Source organism: Salmo trutta, chromosome 12, assembly GCF_901001165.1.
Source record: "Salmo trutta chromosome 12, fSalTru1.1, whole genome shotgun sequence".
NCBI classification, from domain to species: Eukaryota; Metazoa; Chordata; class Actinopteri; order Salmoniformes; family Salmonidae; genus Salmo; species Salmo trutta.
This window is the reverse complement of record NC_042968.1, coordinates 36,989,301-37,009,639: the sequence shown is the minus strand read 5'-3', so window position 1 is coordinate 37,009,639 and position 20,339 is coordinate 36,989,301. Positions and strand designations below refer to the sequence as shown.

The 20,339-nt window shown below is 43.4% G+C and overlaps 1 protein-coding gene across 2 annotated transcripts in view; it reads left to right on the top strand.

Moving 5' to 3' along the window:
- The first annotated feature begins 4,159 nt into the window (after positions 1–4,159).
- LOC115203477 (UPF0606 protein KIAA1549L) overlaps positions 4,160–20,339 on the top strand; it is a 148,075-nt gene continuing 131,895 nt past the window's right edge. For both annotated transcript variants that reach the window (XM_029768170.1, XM_029768171.1), the window contains exon 1: positions 4,160–4,859. In XM_029768170.1, coding sequence (XP_029624030.1) covers positions 4,619–4,859 — 241 coding nt within the window. In that variant the 5' untranslated portion in view covers positions 4,160–4,618. The remainder of the gene's footprint in view (positions 4,860–20,339) is intronic.

The window sequence follows — 20,339 nt, the reverse complement described above, 5'->3', positions numbered from 1 at the left end:
TTGCTGAGGACAAAAATGCTAATTAATTAACAGTATGGATTCTTCTAAGCCTGAGCAGACCATGCAGTATTTGATATATATATACATACATACACACACACACACACACACACACACACACACACACACACACACATATATATATATGAGCTAGTCTACTTAGTGCAGACGCTTAAGGTATGAGTTTGTCGCGTGCAATTCTCTCATTTATGCATGTGACAAAGTTAACTTTTTCCCTTTACATTATACCATTTGTTTAAGGTTTATTGGTGTCGACTGCTTATTTTATACATTCCGTCAGGGAGAATATATATATATATGCTGTGTGCATTTTTCCGTTTGTTTTTGCTAGTTATGTGCGTTGAGTTTTTCGTCTTTTCAAATGAAGTTGCTTATGCAGCACCAAAGACTGTAATTCATTTCCTGAGCAAGGTAGCTAAATATATTCTGTTTTTACACAATAGACCTCTCTCTAGTATACTGTAGTCGTAGAGCTGGGCTTACATCTCAAAAAAGATAAAAAAACATTTAGAATACATGGCTGAGGTAATGTTTAGCTTTTTCCGGCGATTTTAATAAGCCGTATCATTTTTCTTGAATGTATCATAGATAAGCTGCTATATGATCCACAGCTGTGAAATTAGGTGATTTCTCTTAGTTCGAAACTAGTGTTCCTATTTTTGTATAGGTCCCTAATTATCTGAAATAGAAGTGGTTTTGATTTTTGGGGGGTTTTTGCGTTCATGTTTGAAGCGTCATTGTAACTACTGTATTGCTGATGATGGACGTTAGTTGCATTCGTTCTGTTTTTGGGGGTCTGTGTTTTTGCATCAGTATTTTATCCTTATTAACCGTTTTGGGCTCGTCACTGCATATAAATGGATGTATCAATGTCATTTCATTTTTGTATGTTTTCATATTGGCGTTTTGTAAACGTGTAAAGCTTGCAAGATTGATTTAACTTCATTATGGTAGTAATTTCAGTATACAGTTATAATAACGTATGTTATGTATGGCAGGAGCACTGTGAGGTAGCAGGACACTCAATGGAATGCTTACAGTATGTAACATGTTATCCCCAAGTCACACACCACTAACAACCTGTCAGTAGTCTGGTAGTAAGGGCTTGGCCTGTTGACTCCTCATGGCCCCGCGGGGAATTAAACACACAATATGTCTGACATGAATTTAGCCCAAGGTGTTTGTTCCCATTCAATATTTTAGAACTTTAAATGATTATTTCCTTTTAAAATCTGGATTTTACTCAAACCTTTGATCTGTTCAGTATTGTCACTGTCTGTGACGAGTGGTTCCCCTTCTACATTGGTTACATATTGGAATAATCTGCCTTCTGTTTGTTTAGGAGATTTCTCCATTGTATGGCTCTACCCTTTAGAAGTGTCTCATAACAGAGTGGTGTTTATCAATGGAAATCTCTGGGCATACATGTTCTTTACTGATGTTCACACAGTGTGAGCAGCACTGTGTTTGTGCCTTGAGAATCAGAGGGTCAGCGAAATAGGGACAGGGACGATGTTAGTCCCTTATACGGTAACAGTACCCCTCTCCTCTACCTGCTCTGTGTTGGAGGGGTTGAGGGTCTAACTAAAATCCATCTTGCAGAATGGAGTGAGTACTGAGTGAGTACTGAGTGAGTACTGAGTGAGTACTGAGTGAGTACTGAGTGAGTACTGAGTGAGTACTGAGTGAGTACTGAGTGAGTACTGGCCACTTGACCAAAAATCACCTACAGAAAATGGAACGTTTCACAACCGGACTGTCATTCAACCTGTCATAACAGGGATTAGAAAAAAGACTTGTTTGATAAGCGTTGTCATGACAGTAGTGTAGAGGACATGTGTGTTTAATAGATATAGGCCCCCACGTCTCTCTCTCTCTCACACACACACCCCGAGAGGCTCTTTGAGTGACGTGCCGATTTAACAGTCCTCTCGATAGTCACTCTTGTTGAACAGCAAATGCAATACTTTAATGTTATGGTCGTAGTACCACCAAGTGTTCTTACATCTCCCCACTCCGATACTGTGCATATACACCACCAGGTCAGCTGCACTAATCTGTGGGGAAATACTACTGGCTCCAAGTCTGTCATCTTTCCCTTTGTCAGTAAACCTAACACCTTGCAACCATGACAGTCAGGACCAGTGGATAACACACTACTCATTGTAGGACTGAGTAATTAAGGAGAACTCTGAACTCAGTCCAGAGGACTTCTAGACTTTAACCACAAACTGTTGCTGTTCGCAAAGGGCTGATTGACCAAACAGAGTCTGTTAATAGAGAATTGCTCTGGAATAGATATTTCGTTTGCGTTGTGTTAAGGAACTCTGTGGAGATTATTGTGGCATCACTTGAAATTCATTACTCTTGAGAAGCGTAAGGTATTACACATTTCAACACCAAAATATTGCCGGACAGGTGTTTTATCAACAATGTTTTCAGTTTCATGCTTTTGTTATGACACTTATCTTTTATTTAGATAAAAAGCTGAAATTACAACAAGGCATGAACTTGGCAGACCTACAGTGCTTGATATGTGTTCTCCAGTGATATGAGCATGTTAAATGTAACTTTATTCCTGTGTAATGGTATTCACCAGCAATGCGCCTGCACAAACTCTCCCACACTTAAAAACAAAGATGGATACAAAGTATGAGAGATCCTAGACTGTTTTATTTCTCCAGTTATAACTCCGTATGACAACTACTGGACACATGAATGAACAGTTTTCAGAGAACTCGTACAACATTTTTGAGATGAAACCTAACAACAGAAGACAGCAGTTTGTAAAATTAGCAGTATGATTAATTTCTGATTTTGAAGAATCTTCTAATCTGGTGTGAAGATGTTGATTCAGGGTCTATGTATTAGTTCAATGTGATACTGTGTTACACTTCAATACTTACTATTTGGTTTTGATCACTTCTCAACTTGTATTCCCCTGTTTGGGCGTTCTGGTGGACTGTCTGTTCAAAGTTAAATTCATGCTGCAACTTATAGAATCATCTGTTTAGATCACTCATCTAAATAATACACTTGTTATAATCTCAACTGTTACTGTTTTTAATACTTGTAGATTTTTTTTGTGGCTTTGTTTTTATTATTTTTGTGGCTTTGTTTTTGTTTTGCTTTTGTTGGTTTTATGCCACACTAGTTTGCCATGTAGCAATTGCACTGTGCAATATTTACAGTACGAGGACTGGGAAAACCAATTATCTGGATGTGATGTCTCTTAACAGTTTGATAGTGTTTCCTCTAGTTCTCAGTGATTTAGGTGTGACCAAGCCTTTGCTACTTAGTCACGTTAAGCGGGTTTTCCAGGTGACTCTATTGGTGAGTGTCAAAATAAGACTTTATGGTGTATTATTGTCAAGATTCACTTTGAATAAAAAAATCATCTATTGCTGCAAATCCACTTTGTCTCGGTGTGATTTCTTTCTCTCTTGTCTTACTCGTCTTTAATGGGGTTGATGAAAGGTTTTCTCTAACTTCCTTGACTAATTCCTTTCAGCTCCTCGTGGAACAAACAGCCTTAGCAGTGCCTCTCCAGCGGACACTGTTCTGGCCGCTTTTCTTCATTCCCGGTGGTTCTTCTGTTTTTCACCTCTTCATCCTTCTCCATGTCTCATCTGTATGGCTCAGTTGGTGGAGCATGGTGCTGGCACTGCCAGGCTAGTGGGTTTGATTCCCTGGGCCCCATACGTAAAATGTATGCACGCATGACTAAGTTGCTTTGGATTAAAGCGGCCAGCTAAATGGCTTATATTATAAAGCGGTCACCTTTTTAAGTATTTTTTTATTTTCTTTTAAGTTGCGTTGTTGTCCTTGAATGCCACCTTGTGGATTAAGATAGTAAAGGTAAATGCTATTGCTTTGTTCAGTTTAAAATCAGAATGGGAATTCTCAGCTTCACAATTGAATATTCCCAGTAACACCCCACATTTTGAAATACCAATTTCAGCACATTATGACCCAGGACTTGTACTGTATCTCTTATCCCCTCTCATCGTGTGAGTCCATACCATCTCTCTAATCTCTGACAGGTGTCTGTGTTTCCTACTCAGAATCTGGAGAGAACACAGAAGCGGGCATTATCCTTGGACCATCACACAGTATCTATACAACGCAACTGAACTCTGCCTCCAGTTTGCCCGTCATCACCTCCAATCTGACAACAGCAACCTGCTGCCACAACCACCAGAGGTCGTAACTTCCTCATTACTAATGCACACGCTTTCTCTCACACGCTTGACTTGGAGGAGTCACTAAAACCGTGCAGAAAATGATTTCACACCCCAACAATACATTGTCACAACTGGCCCTAGAAGCTGGCCTGAACTTATCGATTTAAGGACAATGGTTTTTGCTCTGAGCTAAATGTTAGACGTTTGTACTCTACCGCGCATCTCTCATAGTGCCGCGCTGCGCCGCATAGTGATGGGTGGACGGAAGGCAGCGCTGCCCGAGACGCATCCCTAAAGCTCAATGCCTCGTCCTCCGAGCCGCGGACAGCAGGCGAGACCCTTGGACCGCTCCGCTAACTGTCCAGACACGAATTGATTGATCAGATGTCTTGTTCACGACCGAAACTTCAACCATGCATTCACTGGAAACGCAAATGGCTCCCAGTTTGAGGAGTGCGCGGAGAGATTTCCCCAAACTGCATACCTGCGGCGCGGCGGCTGGAGACGGGCGCTCACCGGGATGGATAGGAGTGCGAGAAGCGGGGTGGTTTCGGAGAACCAGGAGAAGAGATGGAGCAGAAGGGATGTCTGTAAACTGTCTGTTATACATAGGAATGGTCTTACTTCTGTTGCAGTGTGCGCAGGCCACAGAGGGTAAGGAAGCACACGAATTTGACCATTGTTTTGTCCATCGCAGGATATTGTAGGCTATAACAGAGGATGTATCATGCATAGCATTTCTGCTAAATGCTGCAATAGGCCTATTGTCACTCCAACCTTTCCCCTTTCCTGTTCCGATAAATATTCAATATTATTCATTAATATTTCAGGCAGCGCACAGTCATTGATTTATTTCATAATCCACTGCTGTGGATTGGCCCGCTATTGTTATGGATGGACGCAATATTCGATAAATGTTATGTAAAGTGTAGGCTACAAAATTCAGGATAACGTGTTGGAATAGCATATGGGTTTTAATAGTAGTGCCACATCTACACATGCATGAGACAAGATCATGAATACACTCTTTCATCCCCAGAAAAAGTTAACCATCAAAGCTCCACCATGCCCTTTGAAAACGTAACGTGCGCTATACCGACCACATGCTGTTCAATTCCTCTGAAAGAGATGTCCCAATGCTCATCATTTTCTATTGCACAACGTTTCGGTATCATTAAGTACTTGCGTGCATCATTACTAAAGCTGAGAGAAAAGGAGAGCGAGAGGAAGAGAGAGAATGGACAGAGCCTATAGGGAATGTGCTTTGTGCTGAGCTCGCGGCAGGCTGCAACACTGCGCGAGAATGCAGCTGGCTTCTTTGTTTCCTGCTTGTTTATGATGTAACTCACCAACTGCTTCTTCCTCTCAATCTGAAGACTCTCTCTGAGGTGTTTGTGCTATTTCCTCTGTTTACTGATGACCTTAGTCTATTGTTCATCATGATCATGCAACGATTTGATCTGATAAGGACTTACTCTCTCTCTCTCTCTCTCTCTCTCTCTCTCTCTCTCTGTGCATGTAGGCTATTGTGGTTAATGGCCTATAGGACTCTAGATCATACAATATAAACTGTAGCTGTTGTGTTTTTAGGATATTTGTCCATAGATTAACTGACCTCCCACTGGTTACACACTGGTTGAATCAACGTTGCTTCCATGTCATTTCCATTGAACCAACATGGAATAGGTGTTGAATTGAGGTCTGTGCCCAGTGTGCGATCTCACTCAACTGCTGCTCCTGTCCATTCCTATGATGGATATCTATACCGTTACACCGGGTTGTATAGATGGACTCTATGGTCACACATTTCTTTTGTTCCTCTGCAGTGTTTCATTGCAGTGCCTTATGAGTAATGCTGAGATTACAGGTTGTTGTTCGTGGATGGTATTGATTACCTGGTCACATATAAGGAGGTTAATAGAGCCGTCCACATTGAGTGTAGAAGTTAGGTTACCAGATCTCCCCTGTACATCTCTTCTAACGTATAATATACACTGAGTGTACAAACAATTAGGAACAACTGCTCATTCCATGACATAGCTTTCACCTGGTCAGTTATGATCCCTTATTGATGTCCCCTGTTAAATCCACTTCAATCAGTGTAGATGAAGGGGGGGAGACAGGTTAAAGAAGGATTGTTAAGCCTTGAGACATGGATTGTGTGTGTGTCATTCAGAGGGTGAATGGGCAAAACGAAAGATTTAAGTGCATTTGAACAGGGTATGTTAGTAGGTGCCAGGCGCCCCAGTTTGTGTCATGAACTGCAATTCTGCAAGGTTTTTCATGCTCAACAGTTTCCTGTGTGTATCAAGAATGGTCCTCCACCCAAAGGAAATCCAGCCAACTTGACACAGCTGTGGGAAGCATTGGAGTCAACATGGACCAGCATCCCTGTGGAACGCTTTCAACACCTTGTAGAGTCCATGCCCCGACTAACTGAGGCTGTTCTGAGAGCAAAAGGGGAGGTGCAACTCAATATTAGAATTGTGTTCCTGATGTTTTGCACTCCGTGGACATGTGTGTAATGTGCCTGTGCTGTGTGCTTGTACAAGCCTACAGTGCATCTGGGTCAGCTTTCAGTAGTGGCACAATCCTTGTCTCCAGCAACCAGGAGAATTGGGGAAAGTTTGTCGGGATTATTGCTCTTCAATCTGGTAAAGAAGCAGCCTTTTCAGAAAGAAGAAGCGTAGCCACTAACTCTCCGATGCATAGTCAATGTATTTCTCATGACTGCACTCCTCATACATATGGAAGCTTGCGTGTAGTAGACTCAACACACAGCCCACCACTTTACTATACCTCGCTGCATAGAAGTTACCCCAGATTTGATCTAGGTTCAGATTTATACTTCTCAAATCCTCTTTATAACCACTGGGGGAAATACATAACGCTGACCATAGATCAGTCTCTTGGAGCAATTTCATTGTACTTTGTAGAATCCATTGTTATGTGGTGTAGTGTTCTAGTCTAGTGGCCCTCCTTCCATTATCTACTGTTCCATTCAATCTCTTTCCCACTTCCTGATCAAGGCTAGAAGGGATACAGCTTTTGTCAAATTAACGTCAAAAGTTTTTTTTTAGCATTTTAGCTAACCCTAACCCTTTTCCTAACCTTATCCTAATTCTCATAACCTGCTGCGTAAGTTATTTTAACTTGCTACGAAAGGTCAAATCTGACAAAAGCTGTATCCCATCTAGTCAGAACCCCATTTCCTCCCCCTCTCTGTTTACTCTGCCATTCATAAAACACCTCTAGGCATGAATGGGCTGTTAGAATGAGCATGGATGGATAGAGATGAAGGCAGTCATACGTGCAGGCAAACTTTGGGGTACCTCTTCACTAGAACTCTCAGTGATATAGACCCACATTCATTTAGGGTCAGAATTCTTGCTTTCAGGGTAAACTTTTTTCATCAAAAGAGGGTGTGCGTTATGGCGACTTAAGCATGACTGTGGTGTTTGTTGGTGAGAGTGGCTGTGTTAAATCTCCATATCGCACATCATCTCATGTATTATTGCTTAGGTTTATCTCTCTGAACCAGGATTCAGCTTGTACTGTATGTCATGTTGGCATGCGTACGGCTAATCTCACGGAGCCATGTCTGGCACGCAAGACTGTGTATGGCAGGCTAAAGTAGATACTATGGCTGTTAGTTAAAGGGGAAGTGTTGGCTAGTTTAGACAGATCTAGGCCAGCTCTTACTTGTTGTGGCTCGCCTCTCTTTAATCCAAAGAACCACTACAGTGCATGGTGTCGCTATGGGAACCACATCTTCAGCTATCAGTAACCAACTCTCTCCCGCACCCTGTGAAAACAGTCAGTAAAGTAGTGTAGTGTTGTATGAGGCCCTTGAGTAAACTGGAGCAGTGTGTGCAGGGGGAGGTGGTCTGGTGAACAGGTCAGGGTTCCATGGTCGCAGGTAGAACAGCCAAAACTGGGTCAGCAGCATGACTAGGGACAGGGACAACCAGGGGTCATCAGGCCAGGTCCTCGAGGAGAGGAGAGGAGAGAAGGAGAGATGGGAGCATACCTAAGATCACACAGTACAAGACAGGAGAATTACATCAGATATGACAGACTGACCCTAGCCGCCCGGCATAGATACTGGAGACTGAGACTGAGACTGGGGGGTACTGTGCCCCCCTCCCCCCCCCTACACACACACACACTCACACACACAGCCTCCCCGCCCAACACACAGTGGATAAGTGATACTCTAGCCTATGCAGAGCTAAATAAGCTGTATATTCCTACACCACCTGTGTTCCCTCCAGAGCAGAGTCACTTTCTCCCAACGTCAGCACTATGAGGTCCTTCTACTGCAGACCTGCCCTTTGCACACGGGTGCTGACAACATGGCTTTGACTGAAGTTAACCTCACAGACCTCCACTCTATGAGAGGCTCTCCTCACACTGTGTCATGTAATTGCTTTTACATCACATTTTCATTGGTTAGAAGAATCAATGGTGCTGAGCAAGGACAAAGACTGACTGTCTCATTGCTTATTGACATCCCAATCTGTGTCCTCTCTCTATCAATAAAATGACTGTTACAATTCTCCAATGATAGATTGCAGTGCAGCTCACCAGGCTACTGACCTTCAGTCTTACGCCTGGGGCGGTGGGCTGCTTACTTTGACTCTTGTGTCCGATGCTGAGGGGGACAGGGGGAGCAGGTATCTGACTAGTGGTGTCTATTCAGCAGCCTGATGGTCTGGAGGTAGAAACAGCTGACTAGTGGTGTCTATTCAGCAGCCTGATGGTCTGGGGGTAGAAACAGCTGACTAGTGGTGTCTATTCAGCAGTCTGATGGTCTGGGGGTAGAAACAGCTGACTAGTGGTGTCTATTCAGCAGCCTGATGGTCTGGGGGTAGAAACAGCTGACTAGTGGTGTCTATTCAGCAGTCTGATTGTCTGGTGGTAGAAACAGCTGACTAGTGGTGTCTATTCAGCAGCCTGATGGTCTGGGGGTAGAAACAGCTGACTAGTGGTGTCTATTCAGCAGTCTGATTGTCTGGTGGTAGAAACAGCTGACTAGTGGTGTCTATTCAGCAGTCTGATGGTCTGGAGGTAGAAACAGCTGACTAGTGGTGTCTATTCAGCAGCCTGATGGTCTGGTGGTAGAAACAGCTGACTAGTGGTGTCTATTCAGCAGCCTGATGGTCTGGAGGTAGAAACAGCTGACTAGTGGTGTCTATTCAGCAGTCTGATGGTCTGGGGGTAGAAACAGCTGACTAGTGGTGTCTATTCAGCAGTCTGATGGTCTGGGGGTAGAAACAGCTGACTAGTGGCGTCTATTCAGCAGCCTGATGGTCTGGGGGTAGAAACAGCTGACTAGTGGTGTCTATTCAGCAGTCTGATGGTCTGGGGGTAGAAACAGCTGACTAGTGGTGTCTATTCAGCAGTCTGATGGTCTGGGGGTGGAAACAGCTGACTAGTGGCGTCTATTCAGCAGCCTGATGGTCTGGGGGTAGAAACAGCTGACTAGTGGTGTCTATTCAGCAGCTTGATGGTCTGGTGGTAGAAACAGCTGACTAGTGGTGTCTATTCAGCAGTCTGATGGTCTGGTGGTAGAAACAGCTGACTAGTGGTGTCTATTCAGCAGTCTGATGGTCTGGAGGTAGAAACAGCTGACTAGCGGTGTCTATTCAGCAGCCTGATTGTCTGGTGGTAGAAACAGCTGACTAGTGGTGTCTATTCAGCAGTCTGATGGTCTGGAGGTAGAAACAGCTGACTAGTGGTGTCTATTCAGCAGCCTGATGGTCTGGTGGTAGAAACAGCTGACTAGTGGTGTCTATTCAGCAGTCTGATGGTCTGGAGGTAGAAACAGCTGACTAGTGGTGTCTATTCAGCAGCCTGATGGTCTGGAGGTAGAAACAGCTGACTAGTGGTGTCTATTCAGCAGCCTGATGGTCTGGTGGTAGAAACAGCTGACTAGTGGTGTCTATTCAGCAGTCTGATGGTCTGGAGGTAGAAACAGCTGACTAGTGGTGTCTATTCAGCAGCCTGATGGTCTGGTGGTAGAAACAGCTGACTAGTGGTGTCTATTCAGCAGTCTGATGGTCTGGAGGTAGAAACAGCTGACTAGTGGTGTCTATTCAGCAGCCTGATGGTCTGGAGGTAGAAACAGCTGACTAGTGGTGTCTATTCAGCAGCCTGATGGTCTGGGGGTAGAAACAGCTGACTAGTGGCGTCTATTCAGCAGTCTGATGGTCTGGTGGTAGAAACAGCTGACTAGTGGTGTCTATTCAGCAGTCTGATGGTCTGGAGGTAGAAACAGGTGACTAGTGGTGTCTATTCAGCAGTCTGATGGTCTGGGGGTAGAAGCTCTTGGCCAGTCTTCCAGTTGTTGCCATGATGCTCCTGTACTGCCCGTGTCTTTGTGATGGAAGTGGGGAGAACAGGCCATGGCTTGGGTGGCTGGGGTCCCGCTTTACCTCATTGCACTGATTTAGTGTGTCAAAGTTAATTACGGTGTGGACAGAGATGTCAGGGAAACGGAGGACTGTGTGTGTGTGTGTGTGTGTGTGTGTGTGTGTGTGTTTGTGTGTGTGTGTCTCAGTCTCAACTTCCCTGCTGAGTTCATTTTCCTCATAATGTTTGAGAGCTGAAGTTTGGGACATCTTTAATTCCATCTCTTGTTCTCCCAGTTCTAGGGCTTAAAGGCAGCGATACACTTCAAACAGACCGACGGAGCGTTGTATACGGTCCAAACCTACATTTGAGTCACAGATACGTGTGAAATCGACGCTGCGTCTGTAGGCCCTTTAGGCAATTGCATGCCACTTGACTGTATTTGTACGGGTCTTCAACCATCTGATTTGTCTGTGTTGTGAACGTGTGTATTGATAGGTGTGCTTGTCTCTGTGGAATATGAAAATCTGAACTTCCTCTGTCAATTCTTCAAGCCAGTGGTGAAGAAAAACCCTTCCAGTCTCTCTATTGTCATGACTGTGCATACTGCTTGATGTAGTCAGTGGTTGACAGTGTGATTTCTATTCAGAACTGCATTGAATTGAGGAAACGTGATTACTACACAAGGTATCTATAAACCTGCTGATAGTGTCTTGAGAGCGAGAGTACTGTTTGTATTAGCATGGGGGGTCATTCAAATCTTCCTCATCTACCACCTGTAATGCCTAGACTTTAGCTCAGTGGGCTAAACACTGTCTTGAGGCACACAGACAACCCTGGGTCGATACCCGGTCGGTCACATGCTGGCCTCTTGTAATGGTCAGTGGATGGTCAGTGGATGGTCAGTAGGGTCCACTAGTGCGGTTTCTAGTCTCCTCCACTCTCTGCCATGTCTGTATCAGGTGGTAACACTGATAGATAGAAGGGCATGGATAACAGTGCTGCTAATCAGCACCATGTGCCATCTGCCCACTATTATCCCTCACACTGCACCTGGGGAATGTAGTGTGTGTGTATGGAGTGATATTGTGTGAAGTAATGTCTACCAAGCAGATCATGACAATGTGACAGGACATGAGTGCCCAGTTCTGGGGTCATCTCCTAATCAATGGGTTCTGTTAGTTAATTCAAGTAGATGTATATCATTGTCAGGCTTCAGAGACATTTTATCTTGTAATGTTCTGGTCCAGATCCCTCTCCTCTCCTCTCCTCTCCTCTTCTCTGGTGTAGCAGTGTTCATTGTTTGCAGTCACTTCTTTGTTGTTGTAATATCGCAAACAAACGTGGCAGTTTCACCATTAAGGATTCCATCTTTAAAGGATTTTTTATTTATTTTAATTTTTTATTTCACCTTTTTTAACCAGGTAGGCCAGTTGAGAACAAGTTCTCATTTACAACTGCGACCTGGCCAAGATAAAGCAAAGCAGTGTGACACAAACAGAGTTACACAGGGAATAAATTGAATGCAATCACGACGTGCACAGGCTTTTTGTTTTCAGCAAGCCATGGTCCTCTACAGTATCTTACCAGTTACTATTCAGAGATAGTTTAAACATGAGAAGAGTCACTGGTAGTCTGGCAGGCGTGGGAGATGAGAAAATAACACTCATTAAATGGTGAACTAACTATCTCAGTAGGATGGTGAACTAACTATCTCAGTAGGATGGTGAACTAACTATCTCAGTAGGATGGTGAACTAACTATCTCAGTAGGATGGTGAATTAACCGACTCAGTAGGATTGGTGAACTAACTATCTCAGTAGGATGGTGAACTAACCGACTCAGTAGGATGGTGAACTAACCGACTCAGTAGGATGGTGAACGAACCGACTCAGTAGGATGGTGAACGAACCAACTCAGTAGGATGGTGAACGAACCAACTCAGTAGGATGGTGAACGAACCAACTCAGTAGGATGGTGAACGAACCAACTCAGTAGGATGGTGAACGAACCAACTCAGTAGGATGGTGAACGAACCAACTCAGTAGGATGGTGAACGAACCAACTCAGTAGGATGGTGAACGAACCAACTCAGTAGGATGGTGAACGAACCAACTCAGTAGGATGGTGAACGAACCAACTCAGTAGGATGGTGAACGAACCAACTCAGTAGGATGGTGAACGAACCAACTCAGTAGGATGGTGAACGAACCAACTCAGTAGGATGGTGAACGAACCAACTCAGTAGGATGGTGAACTAACTATGTCAGTAGGATGGTGAACTAACTATCTCAGTAGGATTGGAGAACTAACCGACTCAGTAGGATGGTGAATGAACCAACTCAGTAGGATGGTGAACGAACCAACCCTGTAGTAGGGTGAACGAACTAACACATGGTGATGGTGAACTAAGTACACTACCGGTCCAAAGTTTTAGAACACATACTCATTCAAGTGTTTTTCTTAATTTTTTTTATTATTTTCTACATTGTATAATAATACTGAAGACATCAAACTATGAAATAACACATATGGAATCATGTAGTAAACAAAAAAGTGTTAAACAAATCTAAATATATTTTATATTTGAGATTCTTCAAATAGCCACCCTTTGCCTTGATGACAGCTTTGCACACTCTTGGCATTCTCTCAACCAGCTTCACCTGGAATGCTTTTCCAACAGTCTTGAAGGAGTTCCCACATATGCTGAGCACTTGTTGGCTGCTAGTCCTTCAATCTGCGGTCCGACTCATCCCAAACCATCTCAATTTCTTTGAGGCCGGGGGATTGTAGAGGCCAGGTCATCTGATGCAGCATTCCATCACTCTAATTCTTGGTAAAATAGCCCTTACACAGCCTGGAGGTGTGTTGGGTCATTGGCCCAAGCAAGTCTCTTCTTCTTATTGGTGTCCTTTAGAAGTGGTTTCTTTGCAGCAATTCGACCACAAAGGCCTGATTCACACAGTCTCCTCTGAACAGTTGATGTTGAGATGTGACTGTTACTTGAACTCTGAAGCATTTATTTGGGCTACCATTTCTGAGGCTGGTAACTCTAATGAACTTATCCTCTGCAGCAGAGGTAACTCTGGGTCTTCCATTCCTGTGGCGGTCCTCATGAGAGACAGTTTCATCATAGCGATTGATGGTTTTTGCGACTGCACTTGAAGAAACTTTCAAAGTTCTTGAAATGTTCTGTATTGACTGACCTTCATGTCTTAAAGTAATGATGGACTGTCGTTTCTCTTTGCTTATTTGAATTGTTATTTCCATAATATGGACTTGGTCTTTTACCAAATAGGGCTATCTTCTGTATACCACCCTACCTTGTCACACCACAACTGATTGGCTCAAACGCTTTAAGAAGGAAAGAAATTTGACATATTAACTTTTTAAGAAGGCACACCTGTTATTTGAAATGCATTCCAGGTGACTACCACTGGTTGAGAGAATGCCAAGAGTGTACAAAGCTGTCATCAAGGCAAAGGGTGGCTATATGAAGAATCTCAAATAAACAATATATTTTCATTTGTTTAAAACTTTTTTGGTTACTACATGATTCCATATCTGTTATTTCATAGTTTGATGTCTTCACTATTATTCTACAATGTAGAAAATAGTAAAAATAAAGAAAAACCATTGGAATGAGTAGGTGTTCTAAAACTTTTGAATGGCAGTGTAACTCAGTGGGATGGTGAACTAAGTAACTCAGTGGGATGGTGAACTAAGTAACTCAGTGGGAGGGTGAACTAAGTAACTCAGTGGGAGGGTGAACTAACTAACTCAGTGGGAGGGTGAACTAACTAACTCAGTGGGAGGGTGAACTAACTAACTCAGTGGGAGGGTGAACTAACTAACTCAGTGGGAGGGTGAACTAACTAACTCAGTAGGAGGGTGAACTAACTAACTCAGTAGGAGGGTGAACTCAGTAACTCAGTAGGAGGGTGAACTCAGTAACTCAGTAGGAGGGTGAACTCAGTAACTCATGGTGATGGTGAACTCAGTGGGATGCAGCAGTGACTTGAAGGGGAGATGAACTAAAAGAGAGTCACAGTTAAAAGTTTAATGTGCTTTTCTGTGTGAATGGGAAATTGTCTGGATTAGTTGTGGATTTACTGGGAACATCCTCAGCACTGACCTTCATGACTGGAAGGGGCTGATGAGACAGGCTGAATGGGAAGAGCAGGAAGGCCCACACACTGTTTATGCTCACAATTCACCACTTTATTGACAACGTTTCGATCCAAAACGGATCTTCGCCAGGTCAAACAGACTGAGTGCTCACATCCCAAAATATACACGCTTCACCTCACATGATCATTACACACATGATGCATGGTCGATGTGGAAACAATTCAATTCACTTTTGCGCAGTGGTGGAAAAAGTACCCAATTGTCATACTTGAGTAAAGAGATCTTAATAGAAAATGACTTAAGAAAAAGTAGAAGTCATGTGCGGAGAAAAAATGTATGAAATGTATGCATTCACTACTGTAAATCGCTCTGGATAAGAGTGTCTGCTAAATGACCAAAAATGTAAATGTAAAATCTGGTGAAATCCTACTTGAGTAAAAGTATTTGGTTTTAAATATACTTAAGTATCAAAAGTAAATGTAATTGCTAAAATATACACTGCTCAAAAAAAATTAAGGGAACACTAAAATAACACATCCTAGATCTGAATGAATGAAATAATCTTATTAAATACTTTTTTCTTTACATAGTTGAATGTGCTGACAACAAAATCACACAAAAATAATCAATGGAAATCCAATTTATCAACCCACGGAGGTCTGGATTTGGAGTCACACTCAAAATTTAAGTGGAAAACCACACTACAGGCTGATCCAACTTTGATGTAATGTCCTTAAAACAAGTCAAAATGAGGCTCAGTAGTGTGTGGCCTCCACGTGCCTGTATGACCTCCCTACAACGCCTGGGCATGCTCCTGATGAGGTGGCGGTGGTCTCCTGAAGGATCTTCTCCCAGACCTGGACTAAAGCATCCGCCAACTCCTGGACAGTCTCTGGTGCAACGTGGCGTTGGTGGATGGAGCGAGACATGATGTGCCAGATGTGCTCAATTGGATTCAGGTCTGGGGAACGGGCGGGCCAGTCCATAGCATCAATGCCTTCCTCTTGCAGGAACTGCTGACACACTCCAGCCGCATGAGGTCTAGCATTGTCTTGCATTAGGAGGAACCCAGGGCCAACCGCACCAGCATATGGTCTCACAAGGGGTCTGAGGATCTCATCTCGGTACATAATGGCAGTCAGGCTACCTCTGGCGAGCACATGGAGGGCTGTGCGGCCCCCCAAAGAAATGCCACCCCACACCATGGCTGACCCACCGCCAAACCGGTCATGCTGGAGGATGTTGCAGGCAGCAGAGCGTTCTCCACGGCGTCTCCAGACTCTGTCACGTCTGTCACGTGTGCTCAGTGTGAACCTGCTTTCATCTGTGAAGAGCACAGGGCGCCAGTGGCGAATTTGCCAATCTTGGTGTTCTCTGGCAAATGCCAAACGTCCTGCACGGTGTTGGGCTGTAAGCACAACCCCCACCTGTGGACGTCGGGCCCTCATACCACCCTCATGGAGTCTGTTTCTGTCCGTTTGAGCAGACACATGCACATTTGTGGCCTGCTGGAGGTAATTTTGCAGGGCTCTGGCAGTGCTTCTCCTGCTCCTCCTTGCACAAAGGCGGAGGTAGCGGTCCTGCTGCTGGGTTGTTGCCCTCCTACGGCCTCCTCCACGTCTCCTGATGTACTGGCCTGTCTCCTGGTAGCGCCTCCATACTCTAGACACTACGCTGACAAACACAGCAAACCTTCTTGCCACAGCTCGCATTGATGTGCCATCCTGGATGAGCTGCACTACCTGAGCCACTTGAATGGGTTGTAGACTCCGTCTCATGCTACCACTAGAGTGAAAGCACCGCCAGCATTCAAAAGTTACCAAAACATCAGCCAGGAAGCATAGGAACTGAGAAGTGGTCTGTGGTCCCCACCTGCAGAACCACTCCTTTATTGGGGGTGTCTTGCTAATTGCCTATAATTTCCACCTGTTGTCTATTCCATTTGCACAACAGCATGTGAAATTTATTGTCAATCAGTGTTGCTTCCTAAGTGGACAGTTTGATTTCACAGAAGTGTGATTGACTTGGAGTTACATTGTGTTGTGTAAGTGTTCCCTTTATTTTTTTGAGCAGTATACTTACGTTTCAAAATTAAAAGTATAAATCATTTCAAAATCCTTATATTAAGCAAACCAGATGGGACCATTTTCTTGTTTTATTCAATTTATGGATAGCAAGGGGCACACTCCAACCCTCAGACATAATTTACAAACGAAGCGTTTGTGTTTGGTGAGTCCGCCAGATCCGGGGTAGTAGGGATGAGCAGGAATGTTCTCTTGATAAGGGTGTGAATTAGACCATTTTCCAGTCCGGCTAAGCATTCAAAATGTAACGAGAACTTTTGGGTGTCAGGGAAAATGTATGGAGTAAAAAGTACATCATTTTCTTTAGGAATGTAGTGACGTAAAAGTATAAAGTTGTCAAAAATATAAATAGTAAAGTACAGATACCCCAAAAAATGACTTAAGTAGTACTTTCAAGTATTTTTACTTAAGTACTTTACATCACTGCTTTTGTGCCCAGTCAATCCTAATTAATTTCAGAGGTAGATTTGGTCATAAAGGTCATCCAAGTTAAAACCTAGGGAACAGTAAAAACAAATGTCATAGTTAAGATCACGTTGGAAACTGTTTAACACTGGCCTGCTGGCCCCCCTACCTCTGCGGAAGCACAGTTCCCGCTCAGCCCAGTCAAAACTGTTCGCTGCTCTGGCACCCCAATGGTGGAACAAGCTTCCTCACGACGCCAGGACAGCGGAGTCAATCACCACCTTCCGGAGACACCTGAAACCCCACCTCTTTAAGGAATACCTGGGATAGGATAAAGTAATCCTTCTAACCCCCCCCCCTAAAAGATTTAGATGTACTATTGTAAAGTGGTTGTTCCACTGGATATCATAAGGTGAATGCACCAATTTGTAAATCGCTCTGGATAAGAGCGTCTGCTAAATGACGTAAATGTATAATGTAACACCCGTCCATATGACCATGATGTGCAGAATGCGTGGTGCCTGTAGATATAATTACACTGACCTATTTCAAAAACAACTTGTGTACCTTTAATCATTTGATATCAATGACAATGAGATGGGCACAGGTAGTAGTTACAGGTAGAAGTTACAGGTAGAAGTTACAGGTAGAAGTTACAGGTAGTAGTTACAGGTAGTAGTTACAGGTAGTAGTTACAGGTAGAAGTTACAGGTAGTAGTTACAGGTAGAAGTTACAGGTAGTAGTTACAGGTAGAAGTTACAGGTAGTAGTTACAGGTAGTAGTTACAGGTAGAAGTTACAGGTAGAAGTTACAGGTAGTAGTTACAGGTAGAAGTTACAGGTAGTAGTTACAGGTAGTAGTTACAGGTAGTAGTTACAGGTAGAAGTTACAGGTAGTAGTTACAGGTAGTAGTTACAGGTAGTAGTTACAGGTAGAAGTTACAGGTAGTAGTTACAGGTAGTAGTTACAGGTAGAAGTTACAGGTAGTAGTTACAGGTAGTAGTTACAGAAAATCTAATATATATGTCTAAGTGGAGACCTGGATGGCAGGACAATTCAACGTGACATATTCATGTGATACATGTTCTGATATCAAACTCTTGGTTCAGACCTTTAGGAGACATGGTGGACAAACGGTGAATCCAATGCATTTCTCTTCTCCGTAATAGACTATCAGTATCTCCCCCCTCCTTGGAGTCTTAACATGTTCGATACAATGGTATCTCAGAGAGCTGATGTGACGAGCCTCCATGAAATGCTCAGCCAAAGTGTTTCTCTGGCCAAGAGTCCTGATATTACCCCTGTGTTCTGCTATCCTTGTTTTCAGAGCTTGTTTCTTTTTTCCTACATAGCATAGATGATATACACTTGATCAGGTATATCACATTTTTTGTGTAAGACGTGATAATGCCCTTTATCTTAATGGCCTTGCCCGTGATAGGGTGATTGAACATTGTGCATCTGTTCATAAAGTTACACTGGGTACATCGGCCACATCTTTAATTACCGTCCGGCACATTGTCTAGAAAGGTGCTATGTGGCACCGGTGGAAGATCAGACCTCACCACCATTGGACTGATGTTGGGGGTGCGTCTGAAGACGACCCACGGGGGTTCTTTACATGTCTTCTCCAGTTGTGGGTCAGTGCTCAATATGTAGCAGTGTTTTTTAATGATGTGGTCCAACTGTTTATTAAGTGGGGAGTACGGAAGGAAGCGCTGAACCCGTCAGTCAGGGGGCAGGGTGGTTTGGGCGTCAGGCTGTCATCCTGGGTCATATTTTTGTAATGATCCGTTGCGTCATGCAGCCATTCCTCTGATAACCTCGCTGTCTGAAACGCTCATCCAGACAGTCGGCTTGTTTGTCATAGTTATTCTTTGTTCTACAGATCCTGCGTATGCGACTGTATTGTCTGATAGAGAGGCTCTTTTTCAGGGGTGTAGGGTGGAAGCTATTTGGATTTATTAAGGATCCTATTACAGCTCCTCTTCCTGGGGTCCAGCAACATTAAAGTAGTTATATGACATTACATTTCATAACACTTTTCACAACACATTAAGTGTGTTCCCTCAGGCCACTACTACAAAATCCATGTGTACTGTTTTAAAGCAGATTTCTGCTGCATTAGTAAAGATGTGATCAATACATGTGGATGATTTCATTCCTTTGCTGTTTGTAAATACCCTGGTAGGTCGACTGATAACCTGAACCAGGTTCCAGGCACTGGTTACAGTTTGAAGCTTTTTCTTGAGTGGGCAGCTTGATGAAAGCCAGTCAATATTAAGGTCACCCAGAAAATATACCTTTCTGTTGATATCACATACATTATCAAGCATTTCACACATATTATCCAGATACTGACTGTTAGAACTTGGTGGTCTATAGCAACTTCCCACAAGAATAGTCTTTAGGTGAGGCAGGTGAACCTGTAGCCATATTACTTCAACAGTATTTAACATGAGATCCTCTCTAAGCTTTACAGGAATGTGGCTATGAATATAGACCGCAAAACACCGCCCCCATTGGCATTTATGTATTTTCTGTAGATGTTATAACCATGTATTGCTTCCACTGTATCATCAAAGGTATTATCTAAGTGAGTTTCAGAGATAGTCAGAATATGAATGTTATCGATTTCATGAACCTTGTTTCTTAGGCTACATATTAATGTGGGGGGTTTCTTGTTTCTAACACTTTTCTGGGATGCTTGATTGCTTCCTGTCAGTCGGCTTCCTGTATAGGTCCGTGCTAAAGCCCCCCCCATCAAAATGTCGAGATCTTGTTTCATGCGCATCAAAGGTGAGGGTGAATTTCAGATGTTCACTGCTTGAATTGATGGAGTGGAATGGATGAAGTTCCTCTGCTGTGCCCTGGAATAGAAGGAATACGACATCAGTGAAGCGTTTCCAGAGCTTGATATGGTGCAAGAATGGATTGTTAGGGCTGAAAATCACATTCTTCTTAAACAACCCCACATACAGATTGACATAATTCAGTGCCATTTTACAACCCATAGCAGTTCTCTTCTGTTGAATGAACATGTCATTTGTCATTAAAACATGAAAAAGTTCTTACTCAGAACAATCTCAGCCAGTTCAACAATACAGTTAGTACTAGGCAGTGTAGCAGTGGGTCTGTTGACTAAGACAGTGCCATAGC